We start from the raw sequence: 19103 nt of genomic DNA, 5'->3' as shown, positions 1-19103 counted from the left end.
TTAGATTTCCTCACAGAAGTAGTGGTCTGCATTTAGATTAGACTCAGAAACTGTAAGCAAGTTAAAAGGCTCTATTCTAAAACACTTTAGTGGAGAAGTCAAAGATCTCTCCCCTGGCTCTCCTGTTTTCACTTACCCTGCTCCCTTTTGACAAATGATTCACTTACTTCAGCCGACATTCTCTCTAATTCATCGCAATTTTTTGTTTTTCCCAAATCATAAAAATGCTGTTCTTTGGCACTGAGCAATATATTCTGAGGTGTTTGAGAGGCACAGAACATCAACCCCCCAAATGTTTTCTGGTTGTCTACTTCCATCACTTCCTATCAAGAACCTCCATTTTACTAGCTTAATAGGAATGTCTCTATTTTTTGAACAAGAACAAGATGGATAGCAGCTGCTAATGTGCTTATACATAAAAGACAGCAACGAGCTGTTTATGAAGGCCTAAGTGCTGAGGCACTAAAATCAATACTCTATAAAACACAAATTCATAGATTACAATAAAGTCTTACCCCATCTAGCACCTGCAGCTCTCTGGACAATTTCTCTGCAAAGGCCTCAGCATTAGAGATTGCATATTCACAGCCTTCCATCATTATTTCAATATCCTGCTCTTCTCTTGCATTTAACTCTTGGTATTCGTCTACTGATTCTTCATCACCTCCTGTCACACTCTGATTTTCTCCACTTGGAACAGATTCTTAAAGAGGTAAAAATTCAAAATACAATAGTCAAAAAGTAGGAAGACATGGTACGTATAGCTAGGTAAGATCAGTTTTAAGCACAGGTCATATTAAATGGCTGAAAAATGGGAAAGAATGATTCAAAATATATGAGAAAAAAAATCTTATTTTTATAATAAATGTCCTGTTAGTGAAATAAAGTCCTAAAAAACAAAAAGCATGCAGTCAAATACACTGACTTACAAGTGTTAAAAGAAGCTTTCATCATAATTCCCCAAACACAATTGAATTAAAATATAAAAACAAAACATAAAAAGAGGTGGAAACAAACCTAACTGCTTTTTCCTACATGAGGCAGTGCTGCTCTAACAAAACAATGACTATGAACTCAATGCACATGAAAACAATTTGCTTTCCTTTTTTTCCCAGGTAACATTTTTTTGACCTTTTCATCCTATCCATTTTTGTTGTATTTTGTTCTCTTAAACAACTTTTAATTAAAATGAAAAAAAATGTATCTACAATCCACGATTTACTTTGGACAATGAAAATAATAACTGAATTTTCCATTTCTTAATTAAAAAAAAAATTCATATGTATCGATAAAATATCTAAGGATGAGCTACAGATGCTCTCTTAGTAACTCTAATATAAGAGCAACAACATGGGTGATTGAAATTATAAAAATTTAGTTTCCACGCTTCATAACAGAAGACCAGGAGATCAAATCTTAAGTGCTTTCTGATAAATGTTTCATTTTCTTCAGAGAATTCACTTAACATGTGGCTATTTTATATAAAGCTTGAGGCTGAGAGACATAAGATGAAAGAAATCATTAAGACATTTAGCCACTCTAAATAAGGTTACTGACTTCATTGACTTATTGGGACATGACTTCGATAAATTCTCAATACTAATATTCATTGTTTTATAAGAAAATAAATACTTAACACTTAGCATAACTTAAAATATATTCATTTGTCCCAGAACAAAAACCAGCTAATTTGAAGCAACAATGGATTTACTCTTAATGATAACAAATTTAGATAATATCACAGAAAAGGAGAGGACTAAACTTTTAGTACAGGCAATGACAGATTACAGAATAGAAACGTAAGTTCTTTAGAGAGGTATCACGGAGCTCCTTGTCCTTTGAATAAGTCCACTTTTGTGCACTGCGGAAATTACTAGCCACTAGGGGGTACTAGGTAACAAGGATTGCCCAAATAATTCTGGCTGGACAGGTCCTTTCACAAGTAGACATTTAAAATAAACAAATACAATCACAATAATTACTTCAGAAATATTTTCTCTCTCATGAAACATCCTTTGATGTAAATAATATTATTTACATCCTTTGATGTAAATAATATATTTGTCCCTGTACATAATTTTGTAAACTAGGCAACCAACAGTATATAACAATGGCAACTAATGAAAACACATGGAATAGAGTAACAAGAAAAGGTGTTACGCACCTTCTGTAACTTTAGGCAGTTCTGGAGAGTAAAAAGGTATGAAAAAAGCAGAGGAAAGTAAGCAAAGAGTATTAGCTGGGTAGAAAAGTATACAAGCTTAACTCTTTAAAATACTACCCATATATCATCTGAACTTTATGCTAAATTAAGGTTCAAAAGATAACATCAAAATCAACTACCAAGGGGGAAGATCCATAAAAAGCTAAGTTTCCAGTGTTCATTTCTTTCTCTTTTTCTGATAGTGATGAAAAATATATTTATCTTTCTATTTTCTATCTTTTAAGAAACAACACTAACCAACCCTTAGACAACTGGAAAAGGAATCATTTCCTGGGTGTTATTTTTAGGTCAGTTGTGACTCATGCATTCAGTCTGGTTACATTACTCAAGGCCCAAAAGCTTTACCCAGACACTCCCTCACAAAAGATTAGTCACAAACACTGTTAGAAAGGGCAAAGTTGAGTCAAGTGAAAAAGCACACAAGGTATCAATTCAAGCTGGCATTTAAGGATTCTAGTCAAAGATAGTTTTAAAAATACAGCTACAGGTAAAAGAATAAAAAAGAAAAGGCCATACAAAAACTTTACTCTCCTTTAACTGCTAACAAAGTCCTCTTTAAAAACATTATTTGAGAAGTTCCAATTATTTAACTCAACCATTCAATTATCACTATTAAAAACTACCAAATTTGTCATTGCTAGCATTTATAATTTGAAATATTACTTGGATGATTATTGAGCTTTTAATGGAGGTGATATTTTTTATTTTCTAACATCACCCAAAATCGTGGAAACATTTTTTTAATGGCAATTAATGGCCATGATTTCAAGGCCCATTAAAACAAGTTTGCAGACATTAATAAAGCTATTCCCTAAGCTACAGTAAACCAATGCAATAGTTATTATGTATAAAAAGTGACTTTCAAAATGAGATTCTTAAGACCCTTCTTAGTATTATTAAAATTAATCTCTATTAGGGTCAATGTTTATAAACATGAACATGTCTTCACTTTTGTTTAATGCCCTGACAAACTGTATGCTATTTTTTCCTCAGATACTTCATTCTCAAAAACAGCAATACTCTTCTTACTGATTTTAGTAATATTTCTTCATGAAGTAGATCCAGGTAGAGTATATATTTTCCTAAATGACTATCCTAACAAAATATATTAGTAAAAAATACATCTAATGTTATCAATAAATAACATCTGGAAATACACAATATTTGAAAACAGAAAAGCAAGCTTATGAATTACTGTCATATCAGAATGTTCAACTCTGAAATGGTAAAAAAATAAAAGCCATTTAACCAAATTAGACCACAATTCAAGGTATAAAAAATTATCATCATTTTCTTGAATTTCATTGCTTCAACAGCTCAATTGCCAAGATGCTAAGGACCAATTTTGGTGAGCTGGCAATCCTGGGGGTTCCTATGTAAGTCCAGCCTGGCTGCCAGATGTGACTTGCCTCTGCCAGTTTCCAGCATCAAGCCTAAAACCAGTAGCAGGTTTAGTAACTAGTAAGAGCTGGAAAAGAAGACCACATTTGAGGAGAGAAAGGTCCATGGTCAAACTGAAAAAGGAGTAAGTAAAACAAGACAGAAATGACAGAGGCAAGTAACTAAATAAGTTAATACTTTGAAGCATCTGAAATTGCCAACTTTTTAAATTAAAATGGCTGAATATTGGCAATTTCATCCTGACAGAATAGACGCTTCTATTTTTAAACGCTAATATACAACTTAGGACAAATCTAAGTTTTTTTCTCAATAAAGAGGAGTAAGAACTCTGTTCAGTCCCATGCCAGCAAAGACTGCAAATTGCATCCATAAAGCATAAGAACTATTTTCTTACAATGTTTATGTCTTTCCAAAAAAAATTTTAAAAGTATAGAATCTTGTTGTATACTTTTGATAATTATTGGTGGGGTTTCTGTCTTGTAACACAAATAACACATAGTAACATTCCAAAAGGTACATCGATCATCTTAATTTCATATCTAAGAATTTTATTCTAATAACATAATAGCTGTTATTTACTGAACACTACTATATACCTGACACTATTCTCATCATTATTTGTACATTAAGAATTTAATCCTCATAACTCTGTGAAGTAGATGCTACTACATATTATTGCATCCATTTCTGAGATAAGGGAAACTGAAATATAGAGACTAAGTAACTACACAAAGTCCTACAGACAGCAGGTCCCAAAACCAGGATTTTAACTTAGGCAGGCTGATTCCAGAGCTGTGTTCTTAGCCACTATACCCGCACTCTGCATTAAAATATTGCTATAAGAATATTCATCCCAGAGCTGTTTAAAATAAGCAAAGATTGGGAAATTAAGCAAAAATGATAAATTAAGTAAATTATGGTATAATGGAATTCTACAGTGTTATTAAAAATAATGTTGGGGTAAGTATTTAATAGCATGAAAATGTTCATAATATATTATATGAAAAAGTATGTTAGGAAACAGAATGTAAATTTCTTTCTTTCTTAAATTATTTAAATATGCATAATAAAAACACTAAATTAATACCTAATGAAATGTTAACAGTGTATCCTCTGAGGAATAAGTTTATAAGTTTTTATTTATTTAATTTAAGGTATTAATAGTCTACAATAAACAAGTATCATTTTAGCCACAAAAAATTGTTACATTTCCTTACAATATAAGGTAATTTGGTATTCTAATTACTTTAAATGTCAAATTATATATTCAATTAAAGATACACTAGATTTTACATATACATTTTTATCCAACTTTACCTTCCAAAAGCTGTGAGCTAACATTGACGAAATCAATTTTCTTCCGAAGATAACGCTGATTCAATTTCCAAATACATGAAATAAATGCATTTTTTTCAGCAGTGCTGCTGGCAACCCATTTATATATTTTTTCAAAATGTAAATCAAATTCAGGATTTTCCTAAAATAAGAATATACAAAAGATATTATTGATGATACCCCTTTTCATTATTAGCATAAACTTTCTATTAAAAAAGAGAATTGAAGCTGTTCTTAGAAAAAAATGATCATTAAAAGTCAGCTATGTAAAGCTGGTGCAGTAGCTCATGCCTATAATCCTAGCATTTTGAGAGGATGAGATGACAGAATCACTTGAGGACAGCCTGGACAATATAGCGAGAACCTGTACAAAACAATTAAAAAGAAAAAAAACTAGCTGGGCATGGTAGTACACACTTGTAGTCCCAGCTACTCAGGAGACTGAAGTAAGAGGATCATTTGAGCTCAGAGGTTGGAAGGTGCAGTGGGTTACAACTGACCAATGCACTCCAGCATGGTTGACAGAAGGAGGCTTGGTCTCAAAAAAAAAAGAAGTCTGCTAAGTAACTTGAAGGATTCCAAGAACTCAATTTATAGCAAAAACTTTGCTTATCAACCAAAAGATCTAGATGAAAGCAACATACTACTGTGGTCTTTTTCTTCCTGTGCCCTCCAACCTATGAGTATAATGGCTTTATGGTTCAGCTTCCTCATCAGTAAGATGACAAGGAACTCTGGTTTTGACATGGACCTAATTTTTCTCTTCAAATTGCCTACAGAATTTTAGAAATCACACCTTTTTTTGATAACATACTATTATTACTCATAACTGTGATTTGCTACTAACTGCTTAATAAGGGCTTTATCTTCTAATCATAACATAGGAGAAAAAATATAATCTATACCCTGGCATACTTTCTAAGAATAAATGAGGTGAAAAGAAGGGACTGCTTCTAATTGTTTTCGATTTTGATAATATAGAATGATTAAAGGCAGTTCAAAAGCCAAAAATACTGGTGGGCCTTAAAGTTCTTTCAAGTGACAAAGAAGCTCAACTATTCTCAGAGAATTACACTCTGCTTTCTGCATGTCTCTTAAGCCAGGTTATAGTAGTAATTCCACCCCAGGCTAATATTTCCAACCTTCAAATGTAGAGCTACTTAACTATTATATATTAAAAAAAACTTATGGATGTACACTTTTCTTCATATCCAAGGAATTACCAAATAGGCTCAAATGTTCTTAATGTTCTACAAATAGAAGGATAATAACATATTTGATTCATTTAAAGAGTTATTTAGAGGGAACAAAATATAAACTAAGGGTAAGGGAATCAGACTTTTACTGTGAGGAACTGTATCACTTTAGGGATCAGGACTTGCCTTCGGTACAACAATCATATTACAGTAGCATGGAACTTCTAATTAGTTCCATTTATGGCTTAATAAACAGAATTGAAACATAAAAAAATGTGCATTTACAATTAAAAGGTAATTACATTATTACTTATAAAAATGATCTAAGAGTATTGGCAGCTAATACAAAACTTGATGGGAAATGTTATCTTCCTGGGAGTATTTCCCATAATGCCATCAAAGATGCTGAGTGCTCCAGTGGCAACACTCACACAAATCAATGTGTGATACTAAATGGCTAATGTTAGGCTACATATAAAAATTTTATGTTTTATATCCATATATAGTATACACACACCAAGGTGCCTACATAAAATAAAAAAAAGAATCCATTAAGCAGGTTGGCAATGAGGCATTAGCTGTGAGAATGCATTCAAATAAGCATTCACCAACGTTAGTGAATTATGCAAGTAAACAGGGTTGTGAAGTACAAAACTACTGAAAAGAAAAAGAATTTTTTGTTTATAAAGATGCATTTTTTAAAAGCCCTTACAAGTATTTTCTGTTAAACAGAAACCTACCCCAAAAGTCTCTCCCCTTGATCCCTCTCATGGTAACAGAATTCAGGAGAAGTATGCCTAAAATACTTAAAGAAAAGGTGTTATCTGCATTTGGAAGAAATTGTACAGAATTGTACAGTTACGCAGGGCTATCCTATAACCCTTTTTGTTGCTTTTTTTACACCTGTCATTTTGTCTAGATTTCTGGTCCTCAGTGGTTTGTATAAAAATAAGGTAAAACCAGAATTTTATCATATTGCTTTACAAAGATAGCCTTTTTACTTCTTTGTGCCTTTTTAATAAATGTGTAAGACTGTAGATGTAAGTCAAAGTGTGCCTGTAGTTTCATTAGTGTATAAGTCTTGCTATTAATCCTATCAACAGTACAGATGGCTGTGGTGTGGGGATTCTCTAGTGCTCTGGAGGCACCTGTGGGCAGCAGAGGAAGATGAGGGACAGGATCAGAGAGGAAGAAGAGGAGGAAACATCTAATTTAATAAAAGGAGGGTTACTTTATTTCCTTGAAAAAGAGTATTGCTGCAAAAAGCCTTGAACTGTCAGAAAAACCAACGGTCCTTTAATGTGATTATCACAGAAAGTTTTATCAAACTTTCTTGGAGTTTGAATGTGGTTTAAATATAAGGCATAAGATTTATATTCTTATAAGTTTTATTCTTTAATTTCCTTAAAATAAGGTATGTAATCCACTATCACTTTCTTTACTTGAACCACAAACATCAAGGCCATGGCTTTAAGAGGCCAGTTTGGCTGCCTCAGCTGGTGATTCTACTAAGGAAAACTCACTATGGTTATATTACACATGATTTTGATTAAAAAAAATTAATTCACATACCCCTTTAAAATCCATCCTAACTTATGGATATTATATGAAGTATACTTAACCTAAATACAGAAACGTACAGAGTAAAGGTTATTTTGCTCTAGTTTATGTAGCTTGTGCATAAACATAACTGTAGCTTTAAAAAAGCAAAAACAATAAAATAAACATACATAAGTACTTATTTTTAGTAGTCCAAGAGTTGTGGGCACAGCGTTTGGAGGCTGAATAATACCTTTTAGACTAATTCTTAGTGGCTGGTAAACCAGCGGTCACAAAACAAGTTTAGATCATCTTAAAATTTAAAATACTATAAAATGAAAGATACCTTCTAAATACGGGTCAAAGAACTAAGAAAACATACTTTGATGGCATCTTTGGCGTCTACCACAGCAAGGTCTCGAAGGGCCCATGCGACCTGCCTTTTGTAGCAATCGCCCTTGTCAGACTTCTTGACTTTGACCACCTTCACCTGCACAGGGCGCTCAGTTGTCACTGCCAAGTGAAAATACGCACTTCCGTTAGAAATAATTATCTCTCATTCATTCTTCATTCACTCATTGCAAATACAGCTTTCACATCCTAGATACCAAAAGAGGTATCATACCTTAACTGCTAAAACTGAGGAATGCACAGAACCCTAACAGATGCAGCTATATCACACCAGACAGTCTAAGGCAGATTCCTTTAGAAATAAAGCTTCAGACCAATTTTAAAGGAAGAATCGGAGGTAAAATCTAAAGAACTGACATATGTAAAATCAGACAGACTTGACAGAGCATAATACTGTTCAAAGAACAACAATGAACAGCTCAATATACATGTAGATAGTATATGTAGTGAAGTGGATGGAAATAAAAGACTTCATTTCTTACTGAGAAAGACAGGAGGTCAGAAGATAAAGGGCCTTTTATCTGAAGTTGGGGGGCTATTAAAGGATCTTAATTAAGGAAATGACTTGCTCTAATTTCCAGTTTCTAAAAATTAATCTGGCAGCAGAATAGAGGGATAACTGCAGCAAATGCCAGTTCCTTTTTCAAAGTAAGTGGTTTTTCCCTAAAAAATATAATTTGTCAAAACTGACTCAAGAAACAGAAAATTCTATAACTATTAAAGAAATTACACTCGTAAGTAAAAATCTTCCCTCACCGTCCACCCCACCCACCCACCCCGGGCAAAAAAACTAGTTCAACACAATTTCACTGGTAGCTTTTGTCAAGAAAATCATTCCAAACACACACAACTATTCCAGTGTATAGAAAAAGGAGGAATGGGGATTGGGCAAGAGGGCTCATGCTTGTAATCTGGGAGGCTGAGACAGGTGGACTGCCTGAGCTCACAGGTTCAAGACCAGCCTGAGCTAGAGTGAGACCCCCATCTTTAAAAATAGCTGGGCGTTGTGGTGGACACCTATAGTCCCAGCTACTTGGGAGGCTGAGGCAAGAGATCGCTTGAGCCTAAGAGTTGGAGATTGCTGTGAGCTATGACACCATGGCACTTTACCATGGTGAGACTCTGTCTCAAAATAAAAGAAAGAAAATGGAGAAATGCTCTCTAATTTATTTTATAACTTTGGTTAGAAAGCCAGGCAAAGATAGCCTAAAACAGAAAATTATAGGACCAAGTAACTAATGAATACAGACACAAAATCTCAACAAATATAGTACCGTATTGGCAAACCAAGGATTATATATGAAAGATAAATACTTCATTTCACCAAATCTAAGATGTACTTTTTATCCCCACATTAAAAATCTCCGAAATCAGGGTAAGTCTTAACAATCAATGCAATAACATAGCACTTTTTTGTAGTAGCTAAAATTATAATATATGGTATAATCAGTGACATACTTTATTCTAAGAAGTAAATTCATCAGTTGAAAAAAACAAGTATAATTACTAACCACACTAACAAATTAAAGGAGAAAATTATACAGTAACCTCAATGATATCAAATGTACTTGACAGGCCAGGTGCGGTGGCTCACTCCTATAATCCTAACAGTAGGAGAGGCCGAGACAGGTGAACTGCCTGAGTTCAGGAATCTGAAAGCAGCCTGAGCAAAAGTGAAACCCCATCTCTACTAAAAATGGCAAAAACTAGCCAGGCATCATGGCCAGGTGCCTGTACTTGGGATACTAAAGCAAGAGGTTAACTTGAGCCCAGGAGCTTGAGGTTGCTGTGAGCTGTGCTTATATCACAGCACTCTACCCAGAGAGACAGAGTGAGAAAAAAAGGCACTTGATAAAACTCAACTCTATTCATGATTAAAAGAAAAAGAAGAAGGCAGTGCCTGTGGATCAAAGGAGTAGGGCGCCAGCCCCATATATCAGAGGTGGTGGGTTCAAACCTGGCCCTGGTCAAAAACTGCCAAAAAAAAAAAAAAAAAAAAAAGAGAGAAAGAAAAAGAAGAAAGAAAAAAATGTGTATAAAGCCAGAATAGAAACTAGCCAACTAAAGCAACAAAAATAAATTAAAAAATATGAAGACTATAAAGCAAGAAAAAAAAATTAAGGTTTAGCAAGACTGATAGACATCCAGATTAAAAAAACAATTACATTTCAGGACTCTAACAACAAATGATTTAAAAAATGTATTAATGTTAATAAAGGCTATTGTTCATGATTGTACCAAACAATCTAAGAATAAATAAATATCTAGGAATAAATGCAACAACATATGCTTAAAACCTTTGAAGAAAATGGTGAACCTTATAGGATGGCACATGAAGACTCAATTTCATAAAAATGCAAGTTCCCTCCAAATTGAACTCTAGGTAAAACAATTCCAATCAAAATCCCAACAATATTTGAAACTTGATAAGATGATCCAAAAATTCAGGTAAGAGTAAAGAACAAAAACAAAATAAAAACAAAATATAAGGCTTGGCGCCTGTGGCTCAAGTGGCTAAGGCGCCAGCCACATACACCTAAGGTGGCAGGTTCGAATCCCCAGCCCAGGCCCACCAAACAACAATGATGGCTGCAACGAAAAATGGCCAGGCATTGTGGCGGGCGCCTGTAGTCCCAGCTACTTGGGAGGCTGAGGCAGGAGACTCACTTGAGCCCAGGAGTTAGAGGTTGCTGTGAGCTGTGATGCCACGGCACTCTACCCAGGGGGATAGCTTGAGGCTCCGTCTCAAAAAAAACAAAAAACAAAAAACAAAATATAAGAGAGAACCAAGAAACACACTCAATGAACAGTGAAATCATAACGCATTTAGAAGATAATACAGGAGAATATTTTTATGACTGCATAAAAGATACATGGGAAGGATAGCTAAGACACCAAAAGGGGAAGCCATAAAAGATCAAACTAATTAATTTTATTAAATTACAATTAAATTTTCAGCCACCATAAAAAGTAAAAAGACAGGGTAGCGTCTGTGGCTCAAAGGAGTAGGGCACTGGCCCCATATACCACAGGTGGTGGGTTCACAAAAAAAAAAAAAGTAAAAAGACAAGCCACAAACCAGGGTGCATACAACCAACAAAAGATTAATACCCAGATTAGACAAAAAACTTATACAAATCAGTAAAAGGATAATCAAAACAGGTTTTCAAAAAAGCAAAAGGTTTAAATTGGTAAATTCAAGGTAACTAAATGACTAAGAAATTCACAAAAAGATACCCAATCTTATTATTAACTAGGGAAATGCAATTTAAAACACAATCAGCTATTATTTCACTCCCATCTGACTGGCAACAATTAACAGTCTCCTAAACCAAGTGTTAAGAAGATCAGATGCTATAAAAAAGAAAAACTGAAACAAAACAAAACAAGCACCCCTAGGACGTATGGAAACCAAAACAAATACCTAGAACAACTACTTTTGAAAATAATTCATGTTAGAGTAGAAATGATCATTCATATACCTATGACTCAACCACTCCACACCCAGGATCTAACCTAGCAAATTCCTGCCTGTGTATTCCAGGAGGTAAGAACAACCGTGTTCACAAGTTCACAATGTTCCCCAATAGCAAAACCTGGAAATAAGGCTGATGTTCATCATAGAGAGCTGCTAAGTAAACTGTGGTGCACTCATACAGTAGAATACTATATAGCAATAAATACAAAAGAACAAAAATAAAACTCATGAACATTAATGCATCCCAAGTAGCTGGATGAAGTACTTTTATAAAATCTCTATTTTAGTAATATACATATTTATGTGTATATACTACTATTTTTTTTTTGGAGAGAGAGAGAGGGTCACTATGTCATCTAGGTAAGAGTGCCTTGACCTCAGCCTAGCTCACAGGAGCCTCAAACTCCTGAGCTCAAGTAATCTTCCTGCCTCAGCAACCCAAGTAGATGGAAAAAGTCACAAATGAATACAAGCACCATGATACAGTTTATGTAAAAACCAAAGGCATACAAAACTAAACAAGACATTGTTTGAAATTACAAACATATGTAGTGATATGATAAGAAAAAGCAAGGAAATAGTAAACCAAAATTCAGGATACCAATCACCTCTTAATGGGGGCAGGGAGGGAATGGAATCAAAGAAGGGCATAAGGGGGACCTCAAAGGTAACAGAATATTCTTTTCACACCATGGTGAGTACCCAAGTATGTTTAGTCTTTATACCTTATATATATGTTACAGAAAAATTTTTGTATCTATTTAATATTTAATAAAAACAATTAAAAAACAAATTTGTTGACCCAACAATCTTTCCAATTATAGAGACAATGAGAACATTTAAAACAAAAAAGAAATGTCCCCTAAGGAATAAAGTACTTTTTCTTACTGAATACCCACCTGTGGCACACAAAAAGCAGTTCTTTTTCTTTTTGCCTGCTTTGCAGACATTCACAATGCTTAGCAGACGTTCATCATTTGGTGTAAAAATGTCTCTTTGTAAAGCATGTTTGATCGCTGTCATCTTTTCTCAGCTGCAAAAAATTAGAATATAGATATTAAGTTCTTTCTCAAAATCATCCGACCTCATACGATTCTATTTATGATTTAAAAAGATCTTATTTTGATGATTTAATACATTAATACACCTGCATTATAAAAACATAAAGCTGTAAATTAGGAAATTAGAGAACCACTGTTATCAAATTCTGAAATATTTAGAAGAGCTCACCAAGTACTATAACACACAAGATTTTAGGAAAAAATAACAAAACCTATATTCAATCCTTAAAATATACTCTCTTATATAAAGAACTATTATAATTTGACAACAGAAAAAATGACTAATTGAAAAGTGAATGAAAAATCTGAATAGATTTCCTCCAAAGAAGACATAGAAATGGCCATAAGCACGTGAAAAAACACTCACCATTATCAGTCATTAGGGAGCTGCAAAGCAAAACCGCAATGAGAAGCCTGCCACTTTATACTCACCAGGATGGCTAAAATCAAAAAGACAGAAAACGACAAGTGTGCTGAAGATGTGGAGAAAATGGAGCTCTCATATAATCCTTGTAGGATTATAAAATAGTACAGCTACTTTAGAAAACAGTTTGGTGGTTTCGTAAAAACACGGGGTTATGATATGACCCAGAAATTCCACTCCTGAGAGAACTGAAAACATATCTCCACACAAAAACCTGTACATCAACGTTCACAGTAGCATTATTTGCAATAGCCGAAGAGTAGAAACAGCTCAAACGTCCATCAGCTGGTAGATAAGCAAAATGTGATAAATCCATACCGTGGAATATTATTCAGCAAACAAAAAGGAAAAAAAAAGGAAATGAAGTATTGGCACATACTACAACATTGAGTAATCTTGAGAACATCATACTAAGTGAAAAGGGCCAGATATAAAAGGTCACATATTTTGTAATTCCATTTATATGCCCAAAATAGGAAAATCCATAGACAGAAAGATGAATAGTTGCCAGGGGCTGGAGGAGAAAGAGAAATTACTAATGGGTATAAAGTTTCTTTGGGGGGTTACAGACTATTCCTGAACTAGATAGTAGTGGTTGTACAATCTTGTGAATATACTAAAAATTACTGAATTATACAATTGAAAAGGGTGAATTTTCCTTTTCTTCACCTAACTCAGTGTCTTTCAAACATCAACATAAGTTGAAGTACTTTTTTAAAATCTCTATTTTATCCATAAACATATTTGTGTGTATACATTACTATTTTCTTTCTTTTTTTTTTTTTTTTTTGAGACAGAGTGTCACTATGTCACCCAGGTTAGAGGGCCATGGCCTCAGCCTAGCTCACAGGAACCTCAAACTCCTGAGCTGAAGTGATTTTCCTGCCTCAGCATCCCAAGTAGCTGGAACTATATGTGTACACCATCATCCCTAGCTAATTTTTCTATTTTTAGTAGAGATGGAATTTTGCTCTTGCTCAAACTGATGTTGAACTCCTAATCTCAAGAGATCCTCCTGCCGTGGCCTCCCAGCATGCTAGGATTATAGGTGTGAGCCACCATACTCAGGCCCATTTGACCATTTTAAAATTGGCCACATATTACTATTTTCCAAGGCACACACATAGTATTTCATACATGTACGCTTGCCTAGGTCACTAACTCCTAAAATAATGTTTCTTTCTATGGGAGATGAAGAAATTACAAGTTTTAAATAAATTATTTACAAGGCATTTTTATAATACAATGACTTTTGTAAGCTCGGTTATTCCTATATTTTACTCAATCTGTGAAACTTCTATCTCTGCTCCAACTCTCAAAATTGCTTTTCTCACAAAAATCACATCTTCCCACCACCACCCTTCTTCCATCTCCTCTCTGTCTTCTGATACCACCCTCCATCTTATTCTCTTTAATTCTTTATTAAATCATAACTGTATACATTTATGGGGTACAATGTGATGATTTGATATACAATGTGGCATGATTAAATCAAACTGATTAACATAACCACCCACTCACTTATTTTTTATAGTAAGACATTTATAATTTACTCTTAGTTGTTCTGAAATGTACCCTTGCATTGTGGTTTGCTGGCAACTTCCTATTCTCTTAGTCTACCTAGCTTCTCCAAGACTTACTTCTTTCCCAGCCCAGCCTGGAGGCAGCTCATTTACCTATACCCACAGTATCCCCTTCAATAATTTTACCCCAGTTGAAGCAGTTCATCTGTTTTTCTTTAAAATCAATCTCCATAAACAATATTTTTTTCTCCACTTTTCTTGGGCTACCAGATGCCACTATAAAAAGCAACAAACCCAGCCTGGCACAGTGGCTCATGCCTGTAATCGTAGCTCTTTGGGAGGCTGAGGCAGGTATATCACTTGAGCTCAGGAGTTTTAGACCAGCCTGAACAAGAGAGAGACCCTGTCTCTACTAATAATAGAAAAACTAGCTGGGCATTGTGGTGGGTGTCTGTAATCTCAGCTACTGGCAGAGGCAAGAAGACCTCTTGATTCCAAAAGTTTGAGGTTGCTATAAGCTATGATGATTCCATGGCACTCTACCCAGGGTGAAAGAGTACAACTCTGTCTAAAAAAAAAAAAAAAAAAAGGCAAGATACCCATGCTCATTGCTTGTATTACAAATATCTAAATCCAGCCAAAGCTGGACTTTCAGCAATTCTTTAATACTTCCTTTGATGGCTTCCCTATGACTATTATTGCAAATCCTTTTTACTCTCCTTCAGACCTCAACTCTAGGGTCAGCCTCCTCTCTCTCTGCAAATGACTTCACCATCTATCTTGCAGAGAATATAAAAGCCATGAAGTACATCTCTCCCCAATTGCTTTCTTCTCCATTTCTAGATAGCTTCACCATCCTAACCCCCATTTGACCTATAATAAAGTGACCATATTGCTAATCCCTTGATATGTTCTTAGCCTGTGTGGGTATCTAACCTGTGGCCTATGGGCTGCATACTGATTTTGTGAGGACTTTTTTTGCTCATCTATGGTGCTGGATATCACAAAAAGCATGCACAGATCTTTTTTCCCTTTTTCGCTAATTAGCTTTCCTTAGTGTTTGTGTATTTAATTTGTGCCACAAGATAACTCTTTTTTTTTTTTTGAGACGGAGCCTCAAGCTATCCCCCTGGGTAGAGTGCCATGGCATCACGCTCACAGCAACCTCCAACTCCTGGGCTCAAGCGAGTCTCCTGCCTCAGCCTCCCAAGTAGCTGGGACTACAGGTGCCCGCCGCAACGCCTGGCCATTTTTTGGTTGCAGCCATCATTGTTGTTTGGCGGGCCCAGGCTGGGGATTCGAACCCGCCACCTTAGGTGTATGTGGCTGGCGCCTTAGCCGCTTGAGCCACAGGCGCCGAGCCCACAAGATAACTCTTATTCTTCCAAAGTGTGGCTAAGGGAAAAAGCGGTCGGACATTCCAGTATCTAGGACCTTGACACTATATTAAGGTTCTATTCAATCCTAGGCTCAAGCCTCACTGGACACTGGCCAGTTTACTTTCCTATCTTTGGGCTTTTGTCCATGTAATTCCCTTTTCCTGTAATTATTTTCCCTGGGAAATTCCAGCTCATCTCTCAAGATCATGCTAAAATGTTGCCTCTTCTGCGAAGTAGTGCAACTCTGCCACTATACTCCCCCCTCCCCCACCCATGTACAAAGAATAATTTATTTTCTACTCCTCTAGCATTTCCCCTCCACTCTGATAACAAAGCACTTAAGAAATGTATTTTCTAGCTAGTTGTACTCTATCCCCCATTAAAAGTAGTTGTTTGTAAGCAAGGGCCATGTCTTAATGTGTATTCCTAGAACTTGGCAAAGTAGGCATTTAATAAATGCTTAAGTTAATTAACATGACAGTACCAAATAACAGCTACAGCTCCTCCAAGATTCCCCCTTTCCAGCTTTCACATTGGTAAGCAAATGTCCAGGTTCAAAATCTATCATTTTTGATTCCCTCCTCCATCACCAACATGAAATCTACCATATTCTGTGATTTCCCTCATCTATTCATAATTTATACCTTTCTTTCTTTTCCCACTGCCAACACGCTAACCCTGGTTCATATCAACTTTATCTATTTAACACTACACCATTTGCTTATCTCCTGTAAACTTCCAAGATATGGAACAACAACCAAATAATCTTAAAACAGTTTCCATTACACCAAGCTCTCACTCAACATTCCCCTGAGATTCCCAAGTATTATACAAACTTTCCACTCCAAATACTCTCTTCATTTGGGGCTTTAAATCTTTGCTTAGGCACTTTTCCATGCAAGATTATCTCCTCCCAATCCAACGCTTAGTCACAGTTCATGTTTTACATTAAGTTGATTCAATAAAGATCCAGAGGGGTTTGCTAAGTTCCCATTTAATAGGTAGAGTGTACTGGTAAATGGCACACTTGCCGGGTAAAGGTCGCAATTACAACTGGTACTTCACAAACAATGTTAACCTAACCATATGTACCCTCACATTAATCCAAAATTAAAAAAAATACTCACGGAACAGCAAATACATTAACATATAGATACAGACATAGTTAGATATAATTCTACATTTGAACTTATGAAGCAGAAATGCAAAAAATATCAAAGAAAAAATGAGATAAAGGAGTAAATATAATATTATTTTTTTAAAAAAAACTTTACCCAAATTATCTCTCCTCTAAATTTCTACAGCACCTATTGCACTTACTAAGCCAGTCAAACAATTGATATATAACAGACTCATGAGACTGTTAACTCCTGGATCTCTAAAAGAGAAAGAGAAGCCTGGACAATATAGTGAGACTTATCTCTACAAAAAAAAAAAAGTTTTAAAAAATTAGCTGGGAGGGGGTGGCATATGGCTGCAGTTGTAGCTGCTAAGGAAGCTGAGGCAGAAGGATGGCTTGAGCCTAGGAGTTGGAGAGTGCAGTGAGCTGTGACTCTGCCACTATACTCCAACCTGGGTAGCAGAGAACCTGTCCCTAAAAAAAAAAAAAAGAGAGAAAGGAGAAAGAGATAATGGAGAGGGATGCTCGCTCTATCATAATTTGTGTTCTTAGTGGGTACTTAATACTTCTTGAGATAACCTGAACTGAATGGTTAAGAACAGGTCAAATGAATGAATAGTGACCAACGTTCAGCACAGCCGGTCTCTGGTCAAAAGCAACGACTGAGTGCACAGTAGGTGGTAAGAACAGATGATGGACACATTGCAAATAATGAAAAGCAGCAAGTGTCCTTCCACTCATTCAGCAAATACCCACGTTTGTCAAGTGCAAGGCAATGTTACAGGGAACTGTGGTTCCTGTAACACAGACGGCCCGGGTTTCTCTGGCATCGACATTCCACGAATCAAGTGATTAAGTCTCCAGTCTTTATAGTATTCTTCTGTATGTCAATGAATAAATCACTAGAGGTTCTCTAAAATTATATTCCATGTCTAAGAACCCATGTCTAACCATGTTCCAAAGGCAACCAGCCACTGCTTACTCTTTTGGTTCTTGTTTCCCTAAACTCAGTTTGACCCTTACACTGCGTGACGAGGAGCTGGTCTGAGTGCGCCTGTGGGTCAGGCCCATAAGCTGTTGCGACATCCTAACACCGGGAGCACCATCGTCTAGAAGAGGAAACTGCATGAACGTAGAGACATGCACTTAAGAGATTTAGAAAAATACTGGTTTTGGACAAATGGGAAGGCACTGACTGTCACACCCTCTTCTCCTGGTCCACGCCAAAGAGCGTACCACTAGGGGCTTGGGACAAAAACGAAATCTCTTTCCGTACAGAGAAAGACGACCCCTCCAACTGTGTACGCTCCCCAGGCCCCAGGGCAACAGGGGCGGAGGATGCTCCGACAGCATGTAGCCCTTACTGGGAAGGACTGGGGAGCTTGGCTACCCGGGCCCCGCAGCCTCCTCAGACCCTGGCGCCGGCTTGTCCGCCGCTGCCGGGGCTACTGGGCGGCGCGGCCGAAGGCTTACCGCAAGGCCGGACCGAGCCCGGCTATGCCGAGGCAGGTTCTCTAAGACGCGGACGGCTAAAATTCGCTCCTCAATAAGGCGTTGAACGAGAAGCGGCCGTTCTCCCACCACTTCCCATATCCGAGCACGTGACAAGCTCTACGCCGGAAGATGACCCGGTAGAGCAGCAAGCAGCGGCGGCAGGAACCCGGGAGCGGCAATAGACGCGGGGGCGGGGGCGGGGGCGGGGCCATTATGGGCGTGGCGAGGAGAGGAGGGCGAGGCCTCAGTGCAGGGCGTGCCTCACGGACAGGCAGGGGCGGGTCCATGATGGGCAAGGCGAGGAAAGGCCTGCGAGGCTTCAGTGCAGGGCGTGTCAAGGACCGGCAGAGGCGGGGCCTCTATCCGGCAAAGACTGACTGGGGAGAGGAGGATTTGATGATGTTATTTACTTTCTCTAGAAGAGTTATTTATTCAGGTATTTGCATTTAAGGAGAGGTAATTCATTTAAGGAGAGGTTGGATAATTATCTTCTGTTCTGCATGTTGTTGTAAAGCTTA

At 36.6% G+C, this 19103-nt stretch overlaps 1 protein-coding gene across 2 annotated transcripts in view; it reads right to left on the bottom strand.

Annotated features, from left to right (window-relative positions):
• The window catches only part of LOC100963115 (exocyst complex component 1), a 57789-nt gene extending 39086 nt beyond the window's left edge, over window positions 1-18703 (bottom strand). For both annotated transcript variants that reach the window (XM_023515974.1, XM_012808097.2), the window contains exons 1-5: window positions 18565-18703; window positions 12484-12617; window positions 8078-8208; window positions 4943-5102; window positions 516-703 (exon numbers count right to left, since the gene is read on the bottom strand). In XM_023515974.1, the coding sequence (XP_023371742.1) occupies window positions 516-703; window positions 4943-5102; window positions 8078-8208; window positions 12484-12607 (603 nt within the window). In that variant the 5' untranslated portion in view covers window positions 12608-12617; window positions 18565-18703. The remainder of the gene's footprint in view (window positions 1-515; window positions 704-4942; window positions 5103-8077; window positions 8209-12483; window positions 12618-18564) is intronic.
• Window positions 18704-19103: the final 400 nt, after the last annotated feature.

The sequence above is a fragment of the Otolemur garnettii genome, unplaced genomic scaffold, assembly GCF_000181295.1.
Source record: "Otolemur garnettii isolate 467f Iridium unplaced genomic scaffold, OtoGar3 scaffold00083, whole genome shotgun sequence".
NCBI lineage: Eukaryota > Metazoa > Chordata > Mammalia > Primates > Galagidae > Otolemur > Otolemur garnettii.
Note: the sequence above shows the minus strand (reverse complement) of the source record. Positions and strands in the feature narration are given on the sequence as shown.